This window comes from Carassius carassius, chromosome 10 (assembly GCF_963082965.1).
Source record: "Carassius carassius chromosome 10, fCarCar2.1, whole genome shotgun sequence".
Classification (NCBI taxonomy): domain Eukaryota; kingdom Metazoa; phylum Chordata; class Actinopteri; order Cypriniformes; family Cyprinidae; genus Carassius; species Carassius carassius.
The window spans coordinates 4,934,546-4,952,129 of NC_081764.1; the positions used below are offsets into that span (position 1 = coordinate 4,934,546).

The window sequence follows — 17,584 nt, forward strand, 5'->3', positions numbered from 1 at the left end:
CCAAATAAATTGATAAAATTAAACGATTAAATAACTGATAAAGAAATTCGTTTCAAGTTTCTGTGAGACATAATTTCACAAACAGCATGAATGAATCACCACGCGCTCTCTCTTTCTCTCTCAAAAAAAGCAAATGGCCCTGAATAAATGTCTAAAAATCTTAATTTGGATCATCACTATAAATCATTTTACATGATAAAAAGAAGGCTTTAAAAAGATTGGTATCTGTGTTTGTATAGGCAGATAATGCTTTCTGTGATCGGTGATCAGCCTTAAAAATCCTGATCGGAGCACCCTTACTGAATACATTTATAATGTTACAAAAGATTTCCTATAACTGCCTTTGTGTATTAAAGAATCGTAAAAAATGTATTTCCACAAAAATATTAGCAGCAACACATCATTGTTTTTACTGTATATTTGGTCAAATAAATGCAGCCTTGGTGAGCATAAGAGGCTTGTTTGCAGTCTTACTGATCCTAACCAGTAGTGTATATATAAACTCCCTATGAAGGGATGTTTGGATGTTTTTGATTTAAATTGTGAGAGTCACTTGCATTGCAGTTTAAATCATGTCATGTTTTGTTAAATCTGTATTGTTAAAAGCGCTATATAAATAAAGGTGACATGTTGCCGGTTCTAATAAAATTACCTTCTGTTTTTTGTTGTTTTGTCTATTTAGAGGATCAGTACAGCGAGTGGAGATGGACGGCACTACTGTTACCCCCACTTCACCTGCGCCGTGGACACGGAAAACATCCGCAGAGTGTTTAACGACTGCAGAGACATCATCCAGCGCATGCACCTACGACAGTACGAACTCTTGTGATTGCAGCAGGGATGACGGGATGCAAACTCACCTCCTGAACTTTCTTTAGGCCCCCCTGCCCTACATCACGCCCCAATATCAAACCAGAAACCTTCAAACTTAAGAGCCCCCACCTTTTACACTTAACACGCACACACATGCATATTATATGTATATATACACATACGTGTATGTATATATATTCATATATATTTATATATATACATACGGACACACACACATGGCCTTTCTCCATCCTGAGTGACTAGGGGCTGGGGCAAGGGGACGCACTGTGTTACTGATGAAAACGTGGCTGTGATATCTGGCAAAAAGACTTGTTAACACAGCCAAGGACTACCGATGTTAATAAAAAGAGAGAGAGGAAAACTAAACATGTGAGAGGGAGAAGGAGGGGGGAGAAAAGAGGGAAGAAATAAAACTGTCCAGGACTGCTCAGGACAAGGAAGCCATTTCAGACACATAATGCGTCCAGCTAAACTCCTGACACGCAGTCTTATGTATGTTACAGGTCAAACTTGTCTTTTTCCTGATCATATGCCTAAACACATGTTACTAATATTGATGCGCACGCACATACACACGCTATTCTTATCCTTTACCTTTTTGGTCCTGTTGAACATTTAGTGTCTGTGCGAGCCTGGCACGATCCCTCACCTTTTCCCATTTCCCCTTTTCGCAAAGCCACATCCCACCCCCCAAAGGTGGACTGATCCCCCCCAACCCCCCACCTACCCCACCCCCCTCCCGAAGGAGAGCAAAATGATGGACCGTCTGTTAAAAAACGAAACAAAAAACACAGAATGTAGAGCAAAATGTCTTTCCCCCCCCAAAAAAAAACAGAGGGTTTGGAGCATTTACTGCCCCGGGTTGTGTTACGTGTGGAGCAGAGAATGACTTGAACACAAGACCCATCACATGACTCGCTTCTCAAGATGCATCGCAGGAAAGGCGAGCGCATGCAATGCTAGATTCATGCAGAACGGTGAACTAAATGCAGTGCAAAAAAAATCCATATATATATATATATAGGAGATGTATTATTCCTATAATAATACAACCTTTTTCTGTTTGTTAGTTTCTCCAGTTTGTGTGTCGGTGCACCATTTTAAACCACCTGTTTTCTCATTTGCTCTCTCCATCTGTTTTCCGAGTGCCATTACTCTCCCATTCTCGTTCTTTCTCCTCCCCTTATCTTTCTCTCTGTCTGTCTCTTCCCTGCTGCAAAAATCTTGTCCACTGACATGTGGGGACTCCATCAGACCGAGGGTAAGACTGAGTAATGACGCGAGACATGAGAAGGACGTCTAACGGATGGCCTAGTCGCCCCAACAACCCCCCCCCCCCCTTTTAGCCTGGCTTTTGGTCTGTCTTTTGATTTCTCTGCTGGATCGTTATTCTTGTACAGACTGTAAAATGTATTATTTTGTACAACTTTATTGAAGAAAAAAGTAACTTGTAGAAGCTCCCTGTGCCTTGATCACGACTGTACGTGTAAAATGAGCTAAGATGTAAGTAAGATATGTTTTATTGCGCTGTTTGGCTCTGCTCTGCCTCTGTCGATTCCCTTGAACTCGGACCCTACCGACTCCCTCCCCAATTGCCTGTTTGCTCATCAGACTCTGGGTGAAAGTTGCCCTCCTCACCCCTTCCTGTGCTGTTCTTGAACCGGCTTCCCCATACAACTTAAGAATTAAAGCTTGCCATGCCGGTGTCAGGTCGGCGACCCAGTGCAACATTTACTAGCACTGCTTATCAGTGGAGTTTGGGGGGAGCTGCTGTCTGTCACGTCCCCCTCCCACCTTTTTATTTTCACTCGTTTAACCTGCCTCTGGTTTGTTTTAGGATCAAGACGAAACGCCTGATGCTGTGTAGTACAAAGCAAGAAACATTATATACAGTATATATAAATATATATATTTATGTGTAAATATATTATTTATATATATTTGTTTGCTTTTTACAGGTTTTCTTTGCCTTTTTTGGTCCTCGACAAGTCAACCTTTTTAGAGGCAGGGTGTGGGGCTTTTTTGTTTTCTTTTTTCTTTTTTGCTTTAACTCTGTTGAAGGAGAAAATAATCCAAATGCAAAAACATTGCTTGTCTCTTCATAAAAAACCAAATTCCTTTGCTAAAAAAAAAAGTGAAAAAAAGACAGCAAATCTGTCGATGTATTAAGTGTACAAATTGTTTTGATAGCTGCACAGTCAGATATTGGGTTCATATCCTCCTCCCATGGTAATCATGTTTATTTCTTTATATTAAAAAAAAGAAAGGAAAAAAGAAAAAAAGCTGCTCTACAAACTGACATACTAACAAAAAGAGGCCGCCCATCACTGGACAATGACCAATCGTAACCCTCTCTGTACCACACTTCCTGTCCTGCTTCCCAATCACATGAAAGCAGGGGCCAGCTTTTGGTGCTCTAATGGTCCACTTTGTTACACAAACAAAGTATTTATTTTTGTTTTATTTGTCATTTTATACTTTTTTTTTTTTTTTTTAATGGCATAATTTGAATCAAAAACTCTAACGTCTAACCGGTCTGATTCGGTTGTGTTTTCTGCAAAATGTGGTACAGGTGTTTATCTATCTATCTATCTATCGATATAGATATATAGATATCAATACACACACACACACACACACATATAAATGTATATATATTATTTTTGTTTTTGGTTATGGGCATGGAATGGGGTGGGGGGAGATGTTAAGCTATGATATTTTAGTATGTTTACTTTTTTACTTTATTTTCTAGTTCAGACTCGCTGCAGCAATAAGTGAGTGTGATTTGAGTACCAAACGCCCCCTTGCCTGACTCTGTCTCTTTAAGAAGTGTTTTCAGTGTATATGTTGCTTTTTTTTCCATGTCTCTCACACTTACTGTACATTTTGTACAAAGATTCAAATTACAGCAGTAAAAGAAGAGTGTAACACTGTCTGAGTGACACACACATGCGCACACACTTTTCACAAGGCTAACTCTGTTTTTTGGCCCAAATCAAACTATAAAGTATAATTTAGTTCCTCTTACAGTGATGGTGATTCTTAAAGGTCTAATGTAATATTTACTACATGTTTCTAAAAAAGCAAAATAACTTATCAGTTGCTGCTTAAACTTCAGTGACACTATGCACTGCATATCCTAATATGATTTTGGAAATCATCTGGTTGTCCTTAAAGTACGCTCGTATGTTTTGCAGGCAGGATAATCATTACAAACTTCTCTAAATTTTTCAAGCAAATTTGCAACATTATCACCTTTAAAAGTAAACAAGAAGCCTAGATTAGTGTGCATTCCCATAGTAGGCTCCTATGAAAGAGGTTCACTTTAAAAATAGTCACTGGACTGAGGCGGTGTTAACTGTAGTGTTTAAAATGGACTAAATTAACCTGATTTGAATTCATCATTTTGCATGTGGCCGATGGTTTGCATCATCAAACGCTGAATTTCCAGATTCTGCTTGTTTTATATATTTGGTAATACTCAATGTTAAAAGACACTACTTCTCAATGGGAAATCAGTTCTCATTACGACATGTTTGTGGTCTTTAAACCAATGCAATATCAGCAGTTCAAGCCACATACATCAGAGAAGTGTTATAAAGGATGTATAATAAATTTGGGTTACAATTTAAAACATTAGCTCTGATAATAAAATGCAAGTAAGATTTTAGTTTCACACTTAATGAAATCTACTGATGTTCCAATGGATCTTAAACATCAGTTTTGAGTGTACGTATGAGTAAATACAGAATTACATTTCACAGTATTTAGAAAATAAATTGGTGTTATAGTATTTTGTGAGCGTTATGGAAAACAAAAAAATTATCTAAAATCAAGTTCTGTAACTGTAACAAAATTAGCCTTAGTCTTAGCCATCAATAATAATAAAATATTATTATTAATAGGTTTATTATTAGAACTTGATAAGGACCTACAGAGTTCAACACTAGAAGCACTAGCAGTTTCTATATGATTTCATGACAGAAGGTTTTTTTTGTTTGTTTTTTTTAATAAGTATTTTAGATCATCAGATGTTATTTGTTTGATTAGTTTTTTTTTATTTAAAAGCTAATTCCTTTTTTGCAGGGAGTTTTTACTCTGCGTTTGTCACTGTCAACACCTCATGAACAGCAGGGACACCTACTTGACTGGAAATATTTCTAAATGCACTGCTGGACCGATATCGACTACATCTGATATATGAGAAACTTGCACTTTTTATGAGGAACTGCACATATGGAAGAGTAAAATAATATTTCCTGATGCTATTTAAGTTAACATTTTTCTTTCAAATGTAAACATTTAATTAGAAATATTATACACACCCTTAAAATCACATTTAATTAATATCTTAGAATGAGTGCAGACCGTTTCATTGAACAGGTTTTAGTTTATCCAGGTAATCCCATCCCAATTTTCTCAATTTACAGAGTGAGTACCACATCTGGGTCTAAACTTGACTTGAATAAAGTTGCCATTGGTGTGTGTGACCAGGATAGTTTCAAGCAGCGCTGCTCAAAATGGTTCTTCTGACCATTAGGGAGTTTACAATTCTCCCATTGGGCAGCACAGGTTACTAGCAAATAACTTTTTCTTATGGAACAAACGCCGGTTTCCTCCACAGGGCGCTTGAAGGCTCACAAGAAATAAATAGGTACTGTAAGTATAATCGATTTAAATCACTCGAAATCTGCTCAAGCAATCTCTCTCTCTCTCTCTCTCTCTCTCTCTCTCTCTCTATATATATATATATATATATATGTGTGTGTGTGTGTGTATATATATATATATATATTTATTTATTTATTATTATTATTCAATTTATAACCAGTAATGAAAATCAACCTTTACTGGTCCAGCTCGAACAACACTGAAAAAAGTATCAGAAATCACGTGACAAAGCACAGTTTCAACAGCGTATTTGACTGATTACAATAATTACACATTTTTTGGCATTGTGTTAAAATAAACATTTAAGAATAAAACAAGATAATTAATATTTGTATTATGTATATGTATAGTACTTCTAGCCACAGTCAAGTGTCTGGTACGGGCACCATAGGTACGCATTATCCCAGTGTGAGTTTACTCCAGTCCTGAAGGAAGCGCTGTATTCCGTTATCACGTGACGTATTATACACGCGCCGCCCGGTGTTCTCGTACGCGTTTTGTAAACAGTCGTGTTTCTGGATTAAAGAAATCCATTTATTTCTCTCAATGGACGAAGAATACTACAGCAATGTTGGAGAATGGGAGGGACAGGACGGCAACATGGTAGTTTACTGAATCCACCTCACAGACACCAAGACCATGAAATTATAATCTGATTTACCACCTAACGTACAATTTTGAAATCAGGAGTTGATTTGATTTCTATTTAACGTTTCACTTACAAAAGAAAGTACAGTCGTGGTACCATGTTTACCATGAACTCCCAGGTAATTATAATAACAACATGGTACATGTTCAAGATCAATAATTAAACTAAGATGAAACACGGTAACGTTACATAGAAAACATAGTTATCATCGTGCCAAAAAAAAAAACGTCTGTCGTAGATGTCCATAAACACACGGAAGTATTCCAGATTATTAACTGTCATATATTTTATTATATTTTAATAACGAAAGTTAAAATATTGGATTGTAATATGCACAAATAATATTTTGTTATGATCACTAACGTTACCACTAAAAGATGGCTTGATCGTTTCCCTCTCTATCTCTCCTGGAGGGTGGATACGCGGATGCTGAGGCTGATGGCAAAGTTCAGGAGGACTGTCTGCAGAAATTCTCCAGCAGAGACTACATCATGGAGCCCACCGTGTTTAACACTTTGAAAACGTAAGTCAACCGAATGGAGGGAGCGCGTTTTCTATAGATAAACGGGAAAGATGATTAACGCCAACTTTGAACTTTGTCAGGTTAATCTGTGTCCTTGTCTCCGCAGGTATTTCCAGGCAGGTGGTTCACCTGAGCACGTCATCCAGCTGCTCTCAGAGAACTACTCTGCTGTTGCACAGACGGTCAATCTTTTAGCTGAGTGGCTCATTCAGATGGGTCAGTCAGTGTTGGCCAAATATCCTATATAAATGCGTTTATACTTGAATTTCTGCACACTTTGTGACTCCCTTTATGACCTCTATTAGCCATAAGCAGAATAAGATCACACACGTTTCGGTTATTATACATATATACATTATTATTATACATCAATCAGTCTGAATTAGATGAACCAGAGCGAGTTGAACTACCGTTGGTTCGCGTGCGTCTCGAGTTTGTCGTTGGTTTTGGTAACTTACAGAGACGTCGATATCAGCTGTGTGTCATCTGAAGGTTTTAAATCCAGTCACTTTTGTCGTTAGACTGTTCAGTTAGTTCTTCGCTTAACTTAAGTTAAAAACTCAAATACTAAAATAAAAGTTGGATGCTGTTGATTCATTAACGGACGAACTCGCACTCTCATTTGGACGCGTGTCACTGTCACCATGGTTATTTACCGCTAAGGCGCGAAAAAACAACAACTAAAAGTGTATCTAAACTTAGGCTGTATATATAAATGTGAACGGGAAAGTTTAAGAGTTACACATGTTATAAAAATACCTTCAGTTCTAAAGACTGACTTAAGTGTGTTTCTCCTTTTGCAGGTGTGGAGCCCGCGCAGGTGCAGGAGCGTGTAGAGAATCATTTAAAGAGTCTCTTGATCAAACACTTTGACCCTCAGAAAGCAGATTCTATTTTCACCGTTGAAGGAGAGGTGAATTGGTTTTTTTTAATGTTTTTTTTATAGAAGTGAATTACATATATATAGGCTATATATATATATAATATATAATTTTTTTTCTATACATTTTAAAGTTTCTATAGTTTATTTATTCTTTGTCATAATTTGTTGGGATATTACATTTATTCTTAATTTTAGGAATTCGTATTTTTTGTTTTCCTTAAGAAGTTGCAAAATGGTTTTTTCCCTTCTCATTTTCCTTAAGAATTATTTAACTTTATGGTGTTTATAAAGATTTTATTTGTGTTGCATAGAGACTATAGCCTGTTAGAGCCTGTTGTTTTCAAAAACAATAAGTAGTAGTAATTTTCACAATAAAGTATATTTATCTATTTTGTAAATGCAGGTTATAGATCTTATTGTGAATGGTTTGTCCATTTGTTTAATTTTATTATTTAATTTGCGAATCTTTAACATGATTTAATCTGTCTTCATTTTTGCGTTTCAAATTCCTAAAATCCAAAATCGTACATTTTGGTTATTCGATAATCCTTAACACTTGGATATACTTTGCAATACAGAATAAAAAGTATTTTGCTACTTACAGTTGGACTTTATCAGGCTAAAGAGTTTAATGTTCATCTCTGTTCAGACACCAGCATGGCTGGAGCAGATGATAGCACACACAACATGGAGAGATCTGTTCTACAAACTGGCTGAGGCACATCCAGACTGCCTGATGCTCAACTTCACAGTCAAGGTAAAAAAAAAAAAATGGGCTGAAGTGAGTCAAAGACATTCATTTTGAGTTTATGTAGTGGTAAAAAAAAAATGTTTCTTGATCATGTATGTTGTTTTTAGTTGATTTCAGATGCAGGATACCAAGGAGAGATCACAAGTGTGTCCACAGCCTGTCAACAGTTGGAGGTTTTCTCCAGAGTCCTGCGAACCTCTCTCGCCACACTCCTGGATGGAGGAGAACAGAATCTGGAGAAAAATCTGCCTGAATTTGCTGTGAGTATCGCTGATACTTTTTGAGGTTGCTGTATTAATATTTATGGTTGTATTCTTATAATCAAATCTCATTCTTGTGTGTGTTTTGAGCAGAAGATGGTGTGTCATGGTGAGCACACATACTTGTTCGCTCAGGCCATGATGTCCATTCTTGCTCAGGAGGAGCAGGGTGGCTCTGCAATGCGGCGAATTGGACAGGAAGTACAGAAATATGCACATGAGAGGTGCTTTTGTGTAACACTCTCAGTTGTTTGATCTGCTTTATTGATCAGATTATTCATTCTAACCATGTTTTTGATTTGTTTTCTATGTTTAGGGGACATGATGCCAGTCAGATCACATTAGCGCTGGGCACAGCTGCTGCATATCCACGCGCATGCCAGGCTCTTGGTGCCATGCTGTCCAAAGGGGCCCTGAACCCAGCAGACATCACAGTCCTGTTCAAGATGTTCAGTAGCATGGATCCACCTCCTGTAGAGCTGGTCAGAATATTCATTTACGTTTATGCATTTAGCCAACAATTTAATCTAAAGCAATTTATACTTGAGGAGCATAAGCAATTTGTCACAAATTGTTAGCCACCAATAATATTTGTAATATACAACTACAAATCTTTTAGACCGCTATATTAGGAAACAAGCGAATGCAAAGGATAGATGCAGAGAAAAAATACTTAATACTTCTGTTCTAACCCATTGTATATTTATGTTTATGTTACAAAAATGCAAATAAATGTACTATATTTCTAAAAATTTGTTACTAGCTTTAAAGAAATAGTTAACCAAAAATGAATCTCTACTCAAGATTTACTCACCTTCAGGTTATTCAAGATATAAACGAGTTTATTTCTTCAAATGGAACAGATATGGAGAAATGAAGCATTACTTGCTCACTAATGGAATGCAGTGAAATTACATGATTCTTGTGAAGTGAAAAGCTGTGTTAGTCAGAAACAAATCCATCATTAAGGCATTTTAACTATTTTTTTACATTTCTCCAAATCTGAAACAATCTCATTTGCATTGCCTAAGGTATATCTTCATTTTTGGGTGAACTATTTCTTTAACAAATGCCTATAGAAAACTGTATTTACTAAACTGATGTTAACTGAACTGCTCCTCTCTCCATGTAGATCCGAGTTCCTGCCTTTTTGGATCTGTTCATGCAGTCACTATTTAAACCCGGAGCTAAAATCAACCAGGACCACAAGCACAAATACATCCACATCTTAGCGTATGCTGCTAGTGTTGTGGAAACATGGAAAAAAGTGTGTATTAAAAACACTCTTAACACATGCTGTATATACATAATTTTCAGTACATTACATTTTACAAGTTGTGGAGGATTAAATAAAATATTACTTATTTCTAGAACAAGCGTGTGAATATAAATAAAGATGAGCTGAAGTCGACCTCAAAAGCCATTGAGACGGTTCATAATCTCTGCTGTAATGAGAACAAGGGAGCTACTGAGCTAGTAGCAGAACTCAGCACATTATACCAGTGCATTAGGTATGAACAACACATTTATACATATGTATATTTATAAAATACTTTTGTAACATAAAAGTCTTTATTGTCACTTTAGACAATCCTTGCTGCAGAAAAGGATCAATTTGTTTCTGAATCATACTGAGATTCTGAACAGTAGTGTCTTATAAGATTATACATTTGATATATTTGTATTTGTGTTGCAGGTTTCCAGTGGTGGCGATGGGAGTGCTGAAGTGGGTCGACTGGACGGTGTCTGAGCCTCGTTACTTCCAGCTACAGACGGACCACACTCCTGTCCACCTAGCACTGCTGGATGAGGTAAAAATAACCTCCATGTCATACTATTGAACTTGAATTTAAATAGATCAACAGAGTACAAACTGGTCACCTCCCTAACCATTATTATGAAGATATTGATTCGCCATAGTTTAAGAATAAACATCTGTCTTTATTTCTCAGATCAGCACATGCCATCAGCTTCTCCATCCTCAGGTGTTACAGTTGCTCATTAAACTGTTCGAGACGGAGCACTCACAGCTTGATGTCATGGAGCAGGTTTGTAATGCTGCAAAATCAGCGCGTTTTTATTTGCATCTTCAGTGCTATTATTTATAGCTAAATTCTGAGTACTATTTGTTACCCTGGATCACAAAGTCTTAAGTGTCCATTTTTCGAAATTGAGATTTATACATTAGCTGAGATCTGAATAAATAAGCTTTCCATTGATGTATGGTTAGGGTAGCACGATATTTGGCTGAGATGCAATTATTTGAAAATCTGGAACCTGAGGGTGAAAAAAAAAAAATCTAAATACTGAGAAAATCACATTTGAAGTTGTCCAAATGAATTCTTAGCAATGCATATTACTAATCAAAAATTACGTTTTGATATATTAACTGTAGGAAATTTATAAAATATCTTCATAGAATCAAAGAAAGATCATCTTCATGATCTTTACTTAATATCCTAATGATTTTTGGCATAAAAGAAAAATCTGTAATATTGACTAATACAATGTTTTTTTGGCTATTGCTAAAAATATACCCCAGCGACTTAAGACTGGTTTTGTGATCCAGGGTCACATTTATCTTTTGTTTTTCAGATGGAGCTGAAGAAGACCTTACTGGACCGTATGGTTCATCTATTGAGTCGAGGTTATGTTCTTCCAGTGGTCGGCTACATCCGCAAATGTCTTGAGAAGCTCAACACAGATATTTCACTCATCAGATACTTTGTTACAGAGGTGAGGCTCCGGTCTTTGAGTTTTGATTGATTTGAATGGCTGTTTCTTCTATCATTAATGAGATAATTAATTTCTTCTGTCCATTTAATGTCGGACAGGTTCTAGATGTGATAACCCCTCCATATACCTCCGATTTTGTCCAGCTGTTTTTGCCCATCCTAGAAAATGACAGCATAGCAGGAACAATCCGCACTGAGGGAGAACATGACCCTGTAGCGGAGTTCATTGGTGAGTCGTTTTTTTTTTTTCTTTTCAAAAAAGGAACCATGACTTATGAGGCACACAAATTTATTTTTGATTATTACTTGTAGTGCTTTGTTAATAATCTTCAATTTTTTCATTATAGCTCACTGCAAATCCAACTTCATTATGATGAACTAACCCTCAAAATTAGAGGGATGTTTGAAAAGTGAAAGAATCAACTGGTAGGACCAGAGCACCCTTCATGACCAGACTGCTAATTTCAGTGCACAAAACTGTTGTGTTGAGCTTTTCAAAGAAAGTATTGACATGAATGGTGAAGTTCGAAAGTGTGTTTTTGAGGTCATAACTTGTAGAGCCTCTATTTTGCTTAGAAACAATTTGTGATGTTGGTTTTTTCTTTTTGTATATTGTAATAATTGTTATTAAACATGATTGTACCAAGTTTATACGTGTCATCGTTTCAAAGGTCACAATATATGTGGTTAGGTATAGTTAACATGTTTCTTCAGAGGTTTTAGCCTTTACTAAAAGTAGATGGCAATTTAATAGAGAGGCAGCTTTACTGCTGTATATGTTTTTTCAAAACATTTCCTAACTAACTTAACTAAAGCAAAGCATTTATTAAAAGTATGTGTGTGGTCCTTGGCTGCTATAAATGAACAGAACTAAAAAACAGACCATTTAGATATTGGTAATTAACTTTGAGGTATTGCTCGGAGTTTAAACTAAACTAAAGCAATTTAGCAAAAACACCCATAATAAAATGACGAAGAACTTGATAAGACTTTTATTGAAGAGTGTGAAAACAGTGCATTGATTAAACTAATCCATGGATTCACATGTTGACATGGTTTGACAGATGCATTAAAAGCAAAATCCCCATCAAAAAGAGTTTGCTTTCAATATGACATAGCAAATCCCAAAACCTTTTCAGCAAAACAAGATCATTAGATGACCATTTGGCCTGAGGTCGGTCCATTTAAAACATCCTAAAACATTAAATGTTCTGGTATAAAAAAAAGAAAGGGTGAACTACTTTTCCCTTTTTGTTCATTAATTAGTGTAGAAAACCATTAAAATATAAGGCCTATGAATGCAGAATTACAGAAACAGATCTGTACAATTTCTGATAAAAGATTCCTGAGATCAAAAACTATTAAAATCAAAGTTCTTCAACTGATCTTGTGCAGAATTAAAAAAATTAAATCATTTTTGGCAAATCTAAGAAAGCGTTTGCATGTGAGCAACATGCCACAGCCATCTACAGGTAGTTTTTGGGAAGGAGAGGGTCTCCATACATGCAGTCCTCTTCGATGGCGAGGTTGTACTGGCTCCCACTGCCGCCCTTGTATGCGCTGGTGACTATTCTGAGCCAGCCTTTCTCGCCCTAAAAAAAAAAAAAGACCAGAACACACGTTCAACTTCATTTTATTGTGGGGCTACTCTAGTCCACCTTTTCAGGTTCTGCTTACCCATGGCTCTCCCCAAGAATTACGGACGACCCAGTACTCCACTCCATTTTCGTCAACACCCCACCCAGCTACAGATATAATGTGGTTTATATAGGGATCCTGTACGTACTCCGAGTAAACACCACCGGTGTACGCATCCAGCTTATCTGTTGCCATGATTCCACAACTACGAAGGCAAAAGTGTCGGTGTCAAAATCTTGACTCGGTTATAAGGAGATCATATTACCTGATCTTAAAATCCATAACCAAGCAGTTTGTAAACCTGATGGGTCCTCCAGAATAGATCTCAGCTTTCATCTTGTCCAGCCCGCTGACTGAGCCGTAGTCTCCGACTTTCCAGAGAGTGAAGTTCTTTACTACATTACACACGCCAAAGGTTGTGCAGGTTCCACACTGATTAAAGGGGTTACAGTCTGGAAAAAAAGCAGAAATACAAACTAATGCAAAACAAAATGTCCATTCAAGCAAACTACCAGGTGCTGCACCAAACAACTTTCTTACCCTGATCTTTGGCTTGATAGTTGTTGCAGGTTTCATCAGGAATGCCATTGCTGTGTGCATATTCCCAAACACCAGAATGATCTCCACCACTGCAGGAACCAGCGTTGCCACAGTCAATCACGTTCTGGACAGAGAGATAGGCAGATGGCCACACTGCTTTCCGCTTGATGTTGATGCGATCTAAAAAGAGCAAATCAAGATACAAACGGCTGACAAGAAAAGAGGAATTTCAGTATTTCTTTTTTTATTTTACAACAAAGGGTCAGTAAAAAAAAAAAAAACTAACAAAATAATGATTATTATTATTGATTATGATTATGATTATTATGTCAAGTGGTCAAATCAAAAATAAGTGGTTTTTTTTACTCTGCTTTACTTTGCAAGACATAAAATAGTTAAAAAAATTTATTTTTATAAAATTATATAATTACACAGTATGTTTTTACTATAAATTAAATAGAAATCTAACATCAAGGTAATGTCAAATGGCATAAAAAATTTGCATTTTTAATGATTGAACAACCAGGTTAAACGTTAAGAGTCTACATCAGGGCTGCTCTGTGGTTCCTCATGAAAATGTATGTTTTACAACAAAGCGTCTTCAATTACTCATCCTCTTGTGAATACCATGATTTTTTCCTCCCCTCACAGAACACAAAGATATTCACCAGAAATTTTTGGGGCAAAACCAGCCAGGACATTTTGCTTAATATTTCCTATTATGATTCACCCACACAACATTTTCCCTCACCTGCCATAGCACTAGTACTTCCATGCGCCCAGCAGGAGCCACAGTATTGTGGAATGTGTTGGTTGCGTGTGGTGCTGACGTAGTTGACGCCATTAATGTTTCTCCAGTCCCATGCTTTGGGGAGGTCTTTTAAATTCATATATTCATAAGAACGTGGTCCAGTCCTGAAGAATACAAGAAATTCAAGTTGTTTAACCATCTACATATGCCATTAAGTCACAAATCCAGCTCTCTCCACTGATCACAAAACACTGAAAACGCATTCAAAGCAAGCAGCAAGAGGCCATGAAGGAAACTGCCGCAAATAAACCCATGCACAGGCCTTCTGTTCTTCAGTTAACAACCAAAAATGGGAAATGAACCTTGGGGGCATGGCATATTACAATTTTTCTCTTAATAATTTCATGTGCCGAATTGCCATGACGTGAGTCGCCTGCTATACACTAGCTGACAATGGAGGCAAAAAATTAAAATGAGACCAAATCATGGGGGGAAATGACTCCTGCACTACACTGGAAATTGAAAGTCAATTTGAGTGTACTGCATTGTGGGATACAGTATGCTGTGCTGAATACTGCACATTTTGGCAAATTATCATTAGAATGTGCCAAAGTTCAGCTTAGCTAATATCTAACAGATGAACTAACTATAAATAAACCGAGAATAACAGGAAATATATCAGCATGCAGAACAGGAATTCAAGAATGATTTGCATATTTCTCAACATGACATTAACATGTATTTTGGCTTACAAACAGTCAAATCCAGAACAGAACAGAAGAGAAGAGTAAGAGGAAAAAGTTAACCTAGTAAAAGCCAGACATGGCTACCTAGCTTCAACAGTGTGTATTACTGCTCTGACTTGGGAACAAACATCTGATTCTCAAAACTGCTGTCAGTTTAAAACAAACGATAGTTTGACATACTTGACTCCTTGTAGGTTTCTCCTCGGCTGGGGTCTGTAGCAGGGCTCATTCTCGTTAAAATACCGTCCGGCGAAAACACCCGAAAGAGCAAACAGATAAAAGAGGAACATGCGAGCCATGATGAATCTCAGACGGTCATATGATCAGCACGCGAGTCTCCACCGCGGTTTTATTCTTCGTGTCTGTGTGTGTGGAGGCGTGGAGAAAACATCGAAACTTACTCTTATTGGACACTTTCTAAAAAAATAGATTTTGTTTGTCAGACGCTTTCTGACACTCTGAAAGTACATTATTGGCCAGACCGGGGCTAGTTGCGAAGTTGTCACAAACTTATCCCATAGTGACAACTTAGGGTGTGGCAGCATAGAGCGTTTTGTCTGAATCTTTTTTGGGTAATACTTATAGGAAATGTGCAATAGCTTCATTGTGGCCACCTCTCTCTCTCTCTCTCTCCCTCTCTCTCTCTCTCTGTGTGTGTGTGTCTATGTGTGTGTGTGGAATGATTAGTATCAATAAATTCTTTTTAACGCATAATTAGCAATAATTAGGCAAGCAATATAAAAAATACTGGGTCAATAAATAAATATAAATAAATAAATAAAACAATGTTATTTTAGTATTATTTATTTACTATATTTTAGTATTTATTCATATTTTGATTTGTAACATCTTTATTAGTTTTGCTTAGCTTTATAAACACTTTTTTTCCATTTAAGTTTTAGTAATTTTAATACTTAATCTGATATTATTTTAGTTCGTTGCCAAGGCAAGATTTCTCGTTATTTTTTACGTTTTTATGTTTTAATGTAATATTTAAATTTATATATATTTTATTTCAACTTTATTTGAATGAAAAACAGTTTTTATTTTTAGTTAACAATAGTGGCCAAAAATATTGTATTAAAAAGTACAATTAAGAATCAGTAGGGCTGTATACTACTGCTTCCAATAATAATATGTTTGCATTTCAAAGTCCAGTCTTAATTTCTATGACGTAGGTGACTTGTGAGCACAGGTAAGCATATTCTCTGCTATTCTTTTATGTAATTTTATATATAGCATAGTCAGTAGTACTTGTACTGACATCTGTTTCATCTGCTGAAGCTGTGGTTTTCAGTGAAACAAATGCATCGATCTGAGAAGTGATAAAAACTACAACAGTGATAATAATAGATGAAAGTGATAATAGTAGAACAATGTGCAAGACACTGCACACTTTATTGTTTGATGTTCATGTTTGCATTAGTTAAGTTTGTAATGTATTTTTCTAAACAGAGAGGTGGTTTTGAGTCAGTTGTTATCAGTGTGTTTGTGGTTCTGTGACTGATAATGAACCTGATGTACCTCTTAAATAAAGGAACAGTTTATAGTCATTGGTAAGAACTGGAAACTTGGAAACTAAAATGTAGAAATAAATAATTTTCCAGTAGTTTTGCTTGACATAACAATTTGAATATCATATGATGTCTGTCAGCTGAGACATTTTTTTTCTTGCTGTATGTTAATATGTCAACTAATCCTATTTAACCTTAAAACCAAGTTAACAGCTGCTAACCATGTGATCAGACATGACAGAGCAAAGTCCAGCCAAAAATTAAGAAATCAGGTTAAGGGGTTCCTTTGTGACGTGAGCCCCATTAAAGATACATATTTTGATGAAGTTCTTCAGCATGAAGGTGAATATAGCAAAGTTGTGGTCTTCAGACCAGATCACATGCACTTTCACAATGCAGAAAAGACCCGGTAAGTCTTCTCTCACAAATACAAAGCCATCTTGTTTTTCAAAAGTTTCTAAAATGGATTATTGAGCTTCATTTTAAATCAAACATACAGTAGAATTATTTAAAAACCTAAACCATGTCTAAACCATGAACTCTTTTGTACAGGAGCCTATTAGACTAGATGACATGCTTTTTATGGAGTCCAGCTGAAGAATGAACGTCTTCTACACTCACAAATCCAAAATGTCCTGCATTCAGCTGATCATAGAAAATCATATCTTCCCATTACTGTATTATTCATAGACTAAAGTCAGCGTAAAGTCTAACAGACTATCAAGATGTGGATATGCTTTAAAGTTTAAAATACCTTTATTTATTATTATTTATTTAAAATATAAATGCATATGTATAAACACACATCTATAATTGACATTAAAATGTCAGTGCAAAATTATATATATATATATATATATATATATATATATATATATATATATATATGTATAATATATATAAAAGACACCAAGACTATTAAGATAAAATTCAGTGTAATTTTGCTGCAAGGTTTAATGTTAATTTCATATTTTTTTAGATGAAATCGTACCGGTTTTTAAGAAAAATTAAATGGATGAAATATATTATTTTCAAGTAATTTCTAATTAATTATTACACAAAGGTCAGCTTCTGTTAATACTACATATC

General features: G+C 36.1%; 3 protein-coding genes across 6 annotated transcripts in view; 2 read left to right on the plus strand and 1 right to left on the minus strand.

Moving 5' to 3' along the window:
- Positions 1-3,863, plus strand: part of gnas (GNAS complex locus) — a 40,454-nt gene extending 36,591 nt beyond the window's left edge. For both annotated transcript variants that reach the window (XM_059559788.1, XM_059559789.1), the window contains exon 12: positions 683-3,863. In XM_059559788.1, the coding sequence (XP_059415771.1) occupies positions 683-829 (147 nt within the window). In that variant the 3' untranslated portion in view covers positions 830-3,863. The remainder of the gene's footprint in view (positions 1-682) is intronic.
- A 2,082-nt stretch (positions 3,864-5,945) lies between these two features.
- Positions 5,946-11,952, plus strand: nelfcd (negative elongation factor complex member C/D). 3 transcript variants are annotated; one of them, XM_059559790.1, is made up of 15 exons: positions 5,947-6,111; positions 6,568-6,677; positions 6,784-6,893; positions 7,481-7,590; positions 8,210-8,317; positions 8,419-8,571; positions 8,665-8,795; positions 8,888-9,053; positions 9,704-9,838; positions 9,943-10,082; positions 10,268-10,382; positions 10,524-10,619; positions 11,167-11,307; positions 11,406-11,535; positions 11,654-11,952. In XM_059559790.1, exons 1-15 carry the CDS (start codon positions 6,052-6,054, stop codon positions 11,686-11,688), a joined length of 1,740 nt encoding a protein of 579 aa, XP_059415773.1. In that variant the 5' UTR covers positions 5,947-6,051; the 3' UTR covers positions 11,689-11,952. The 3 variants fall into 3 exon arrangements, with proteins under 3 accessions (XP_059415775.1, XP_059415773.1, XP_059415774.1); XM_059559791.1 differs by having other exon boundaries at positions 5,948-6,108; XM_059559792.1 differs by lacking the exon at positions 9,704-9,838 and having other exon boundaries at positions 5,946-6,111.
- Positions 11,953-12,288: 336 nt separating this feature from the next.
- On the minus strand, positions 12,289-15,320 carry ctsz (cathepsin Z). Its single transcript, XM_059559793.1, has 6 exons — positions 15,162-15,320; positions 14,236-14,399; positions 13,485-13,664; positions 13,246-13,396; positions 12,984-13,149; positions 12,289-12,898 (listed from the first exon to the last, which is right to left on the minus strand). The coding sequence occupies exons 1-6, from the start codon at positions 15,278-15,280 to the stop codon at positions 12,773-12,775; spliced, it is 906 nt and encodes a 301-aa protein (XP_059415776.1). The 5' UTR covers positions 15,281-15,320; the 3' UTR covers positions 12,289-12,772.
- Between the last annotated feature and the right edge of the window lie 2,264 nt (positions 15,321-17,584).

Excerpts from the sequence above, each read along its gene's own strand:
- ctsz (XM_059559793.1), bottom strand. The coding sequence starts at position 15,280 with ATGGCTCGCATGTTCCTCTTTTATCTGTTTGCTCTTTCGGGTGTTTTC. Across the intron at positions 13,665-14,235 it reads AAGTACTAGTGCTATGGCAG|ATCGCATCAACATCAAGCGG; the intron begins GTGAGGGAAAAT and ends TGCTCTTTTTAG. Across the intron at positions 13,150-13,245 it reads TATTCTGGAGGACCCATCAG|TTGTGGAATCATGGCAACAG; the intron begins GTTTACAAACTG and ends TTGCCTTCGTAG.
- nelfcd (XM_059559790.1), top strand. The coding sequence starts at position 6,052 with ATGGACGAAGAATACTACAGCAATGTTGGAGAATGGGAGGGACAGGAC. Across the intron at positions 10,083-10,267 it reads ACATTATACCAGTGCATTAG|GTTTCCAGTGGTGGCGATGG; the intron begins GTATGAACAACA and ends TTTGTGTTGCAG. Across the intron at positions 11,536-11,653 it reads CCCTGTAGCGGAGTTCATTG|CTCACTGCAAATCCAACTTC; the intron begins GTGAGTCGTTTT and ends TTTTCATTATAG.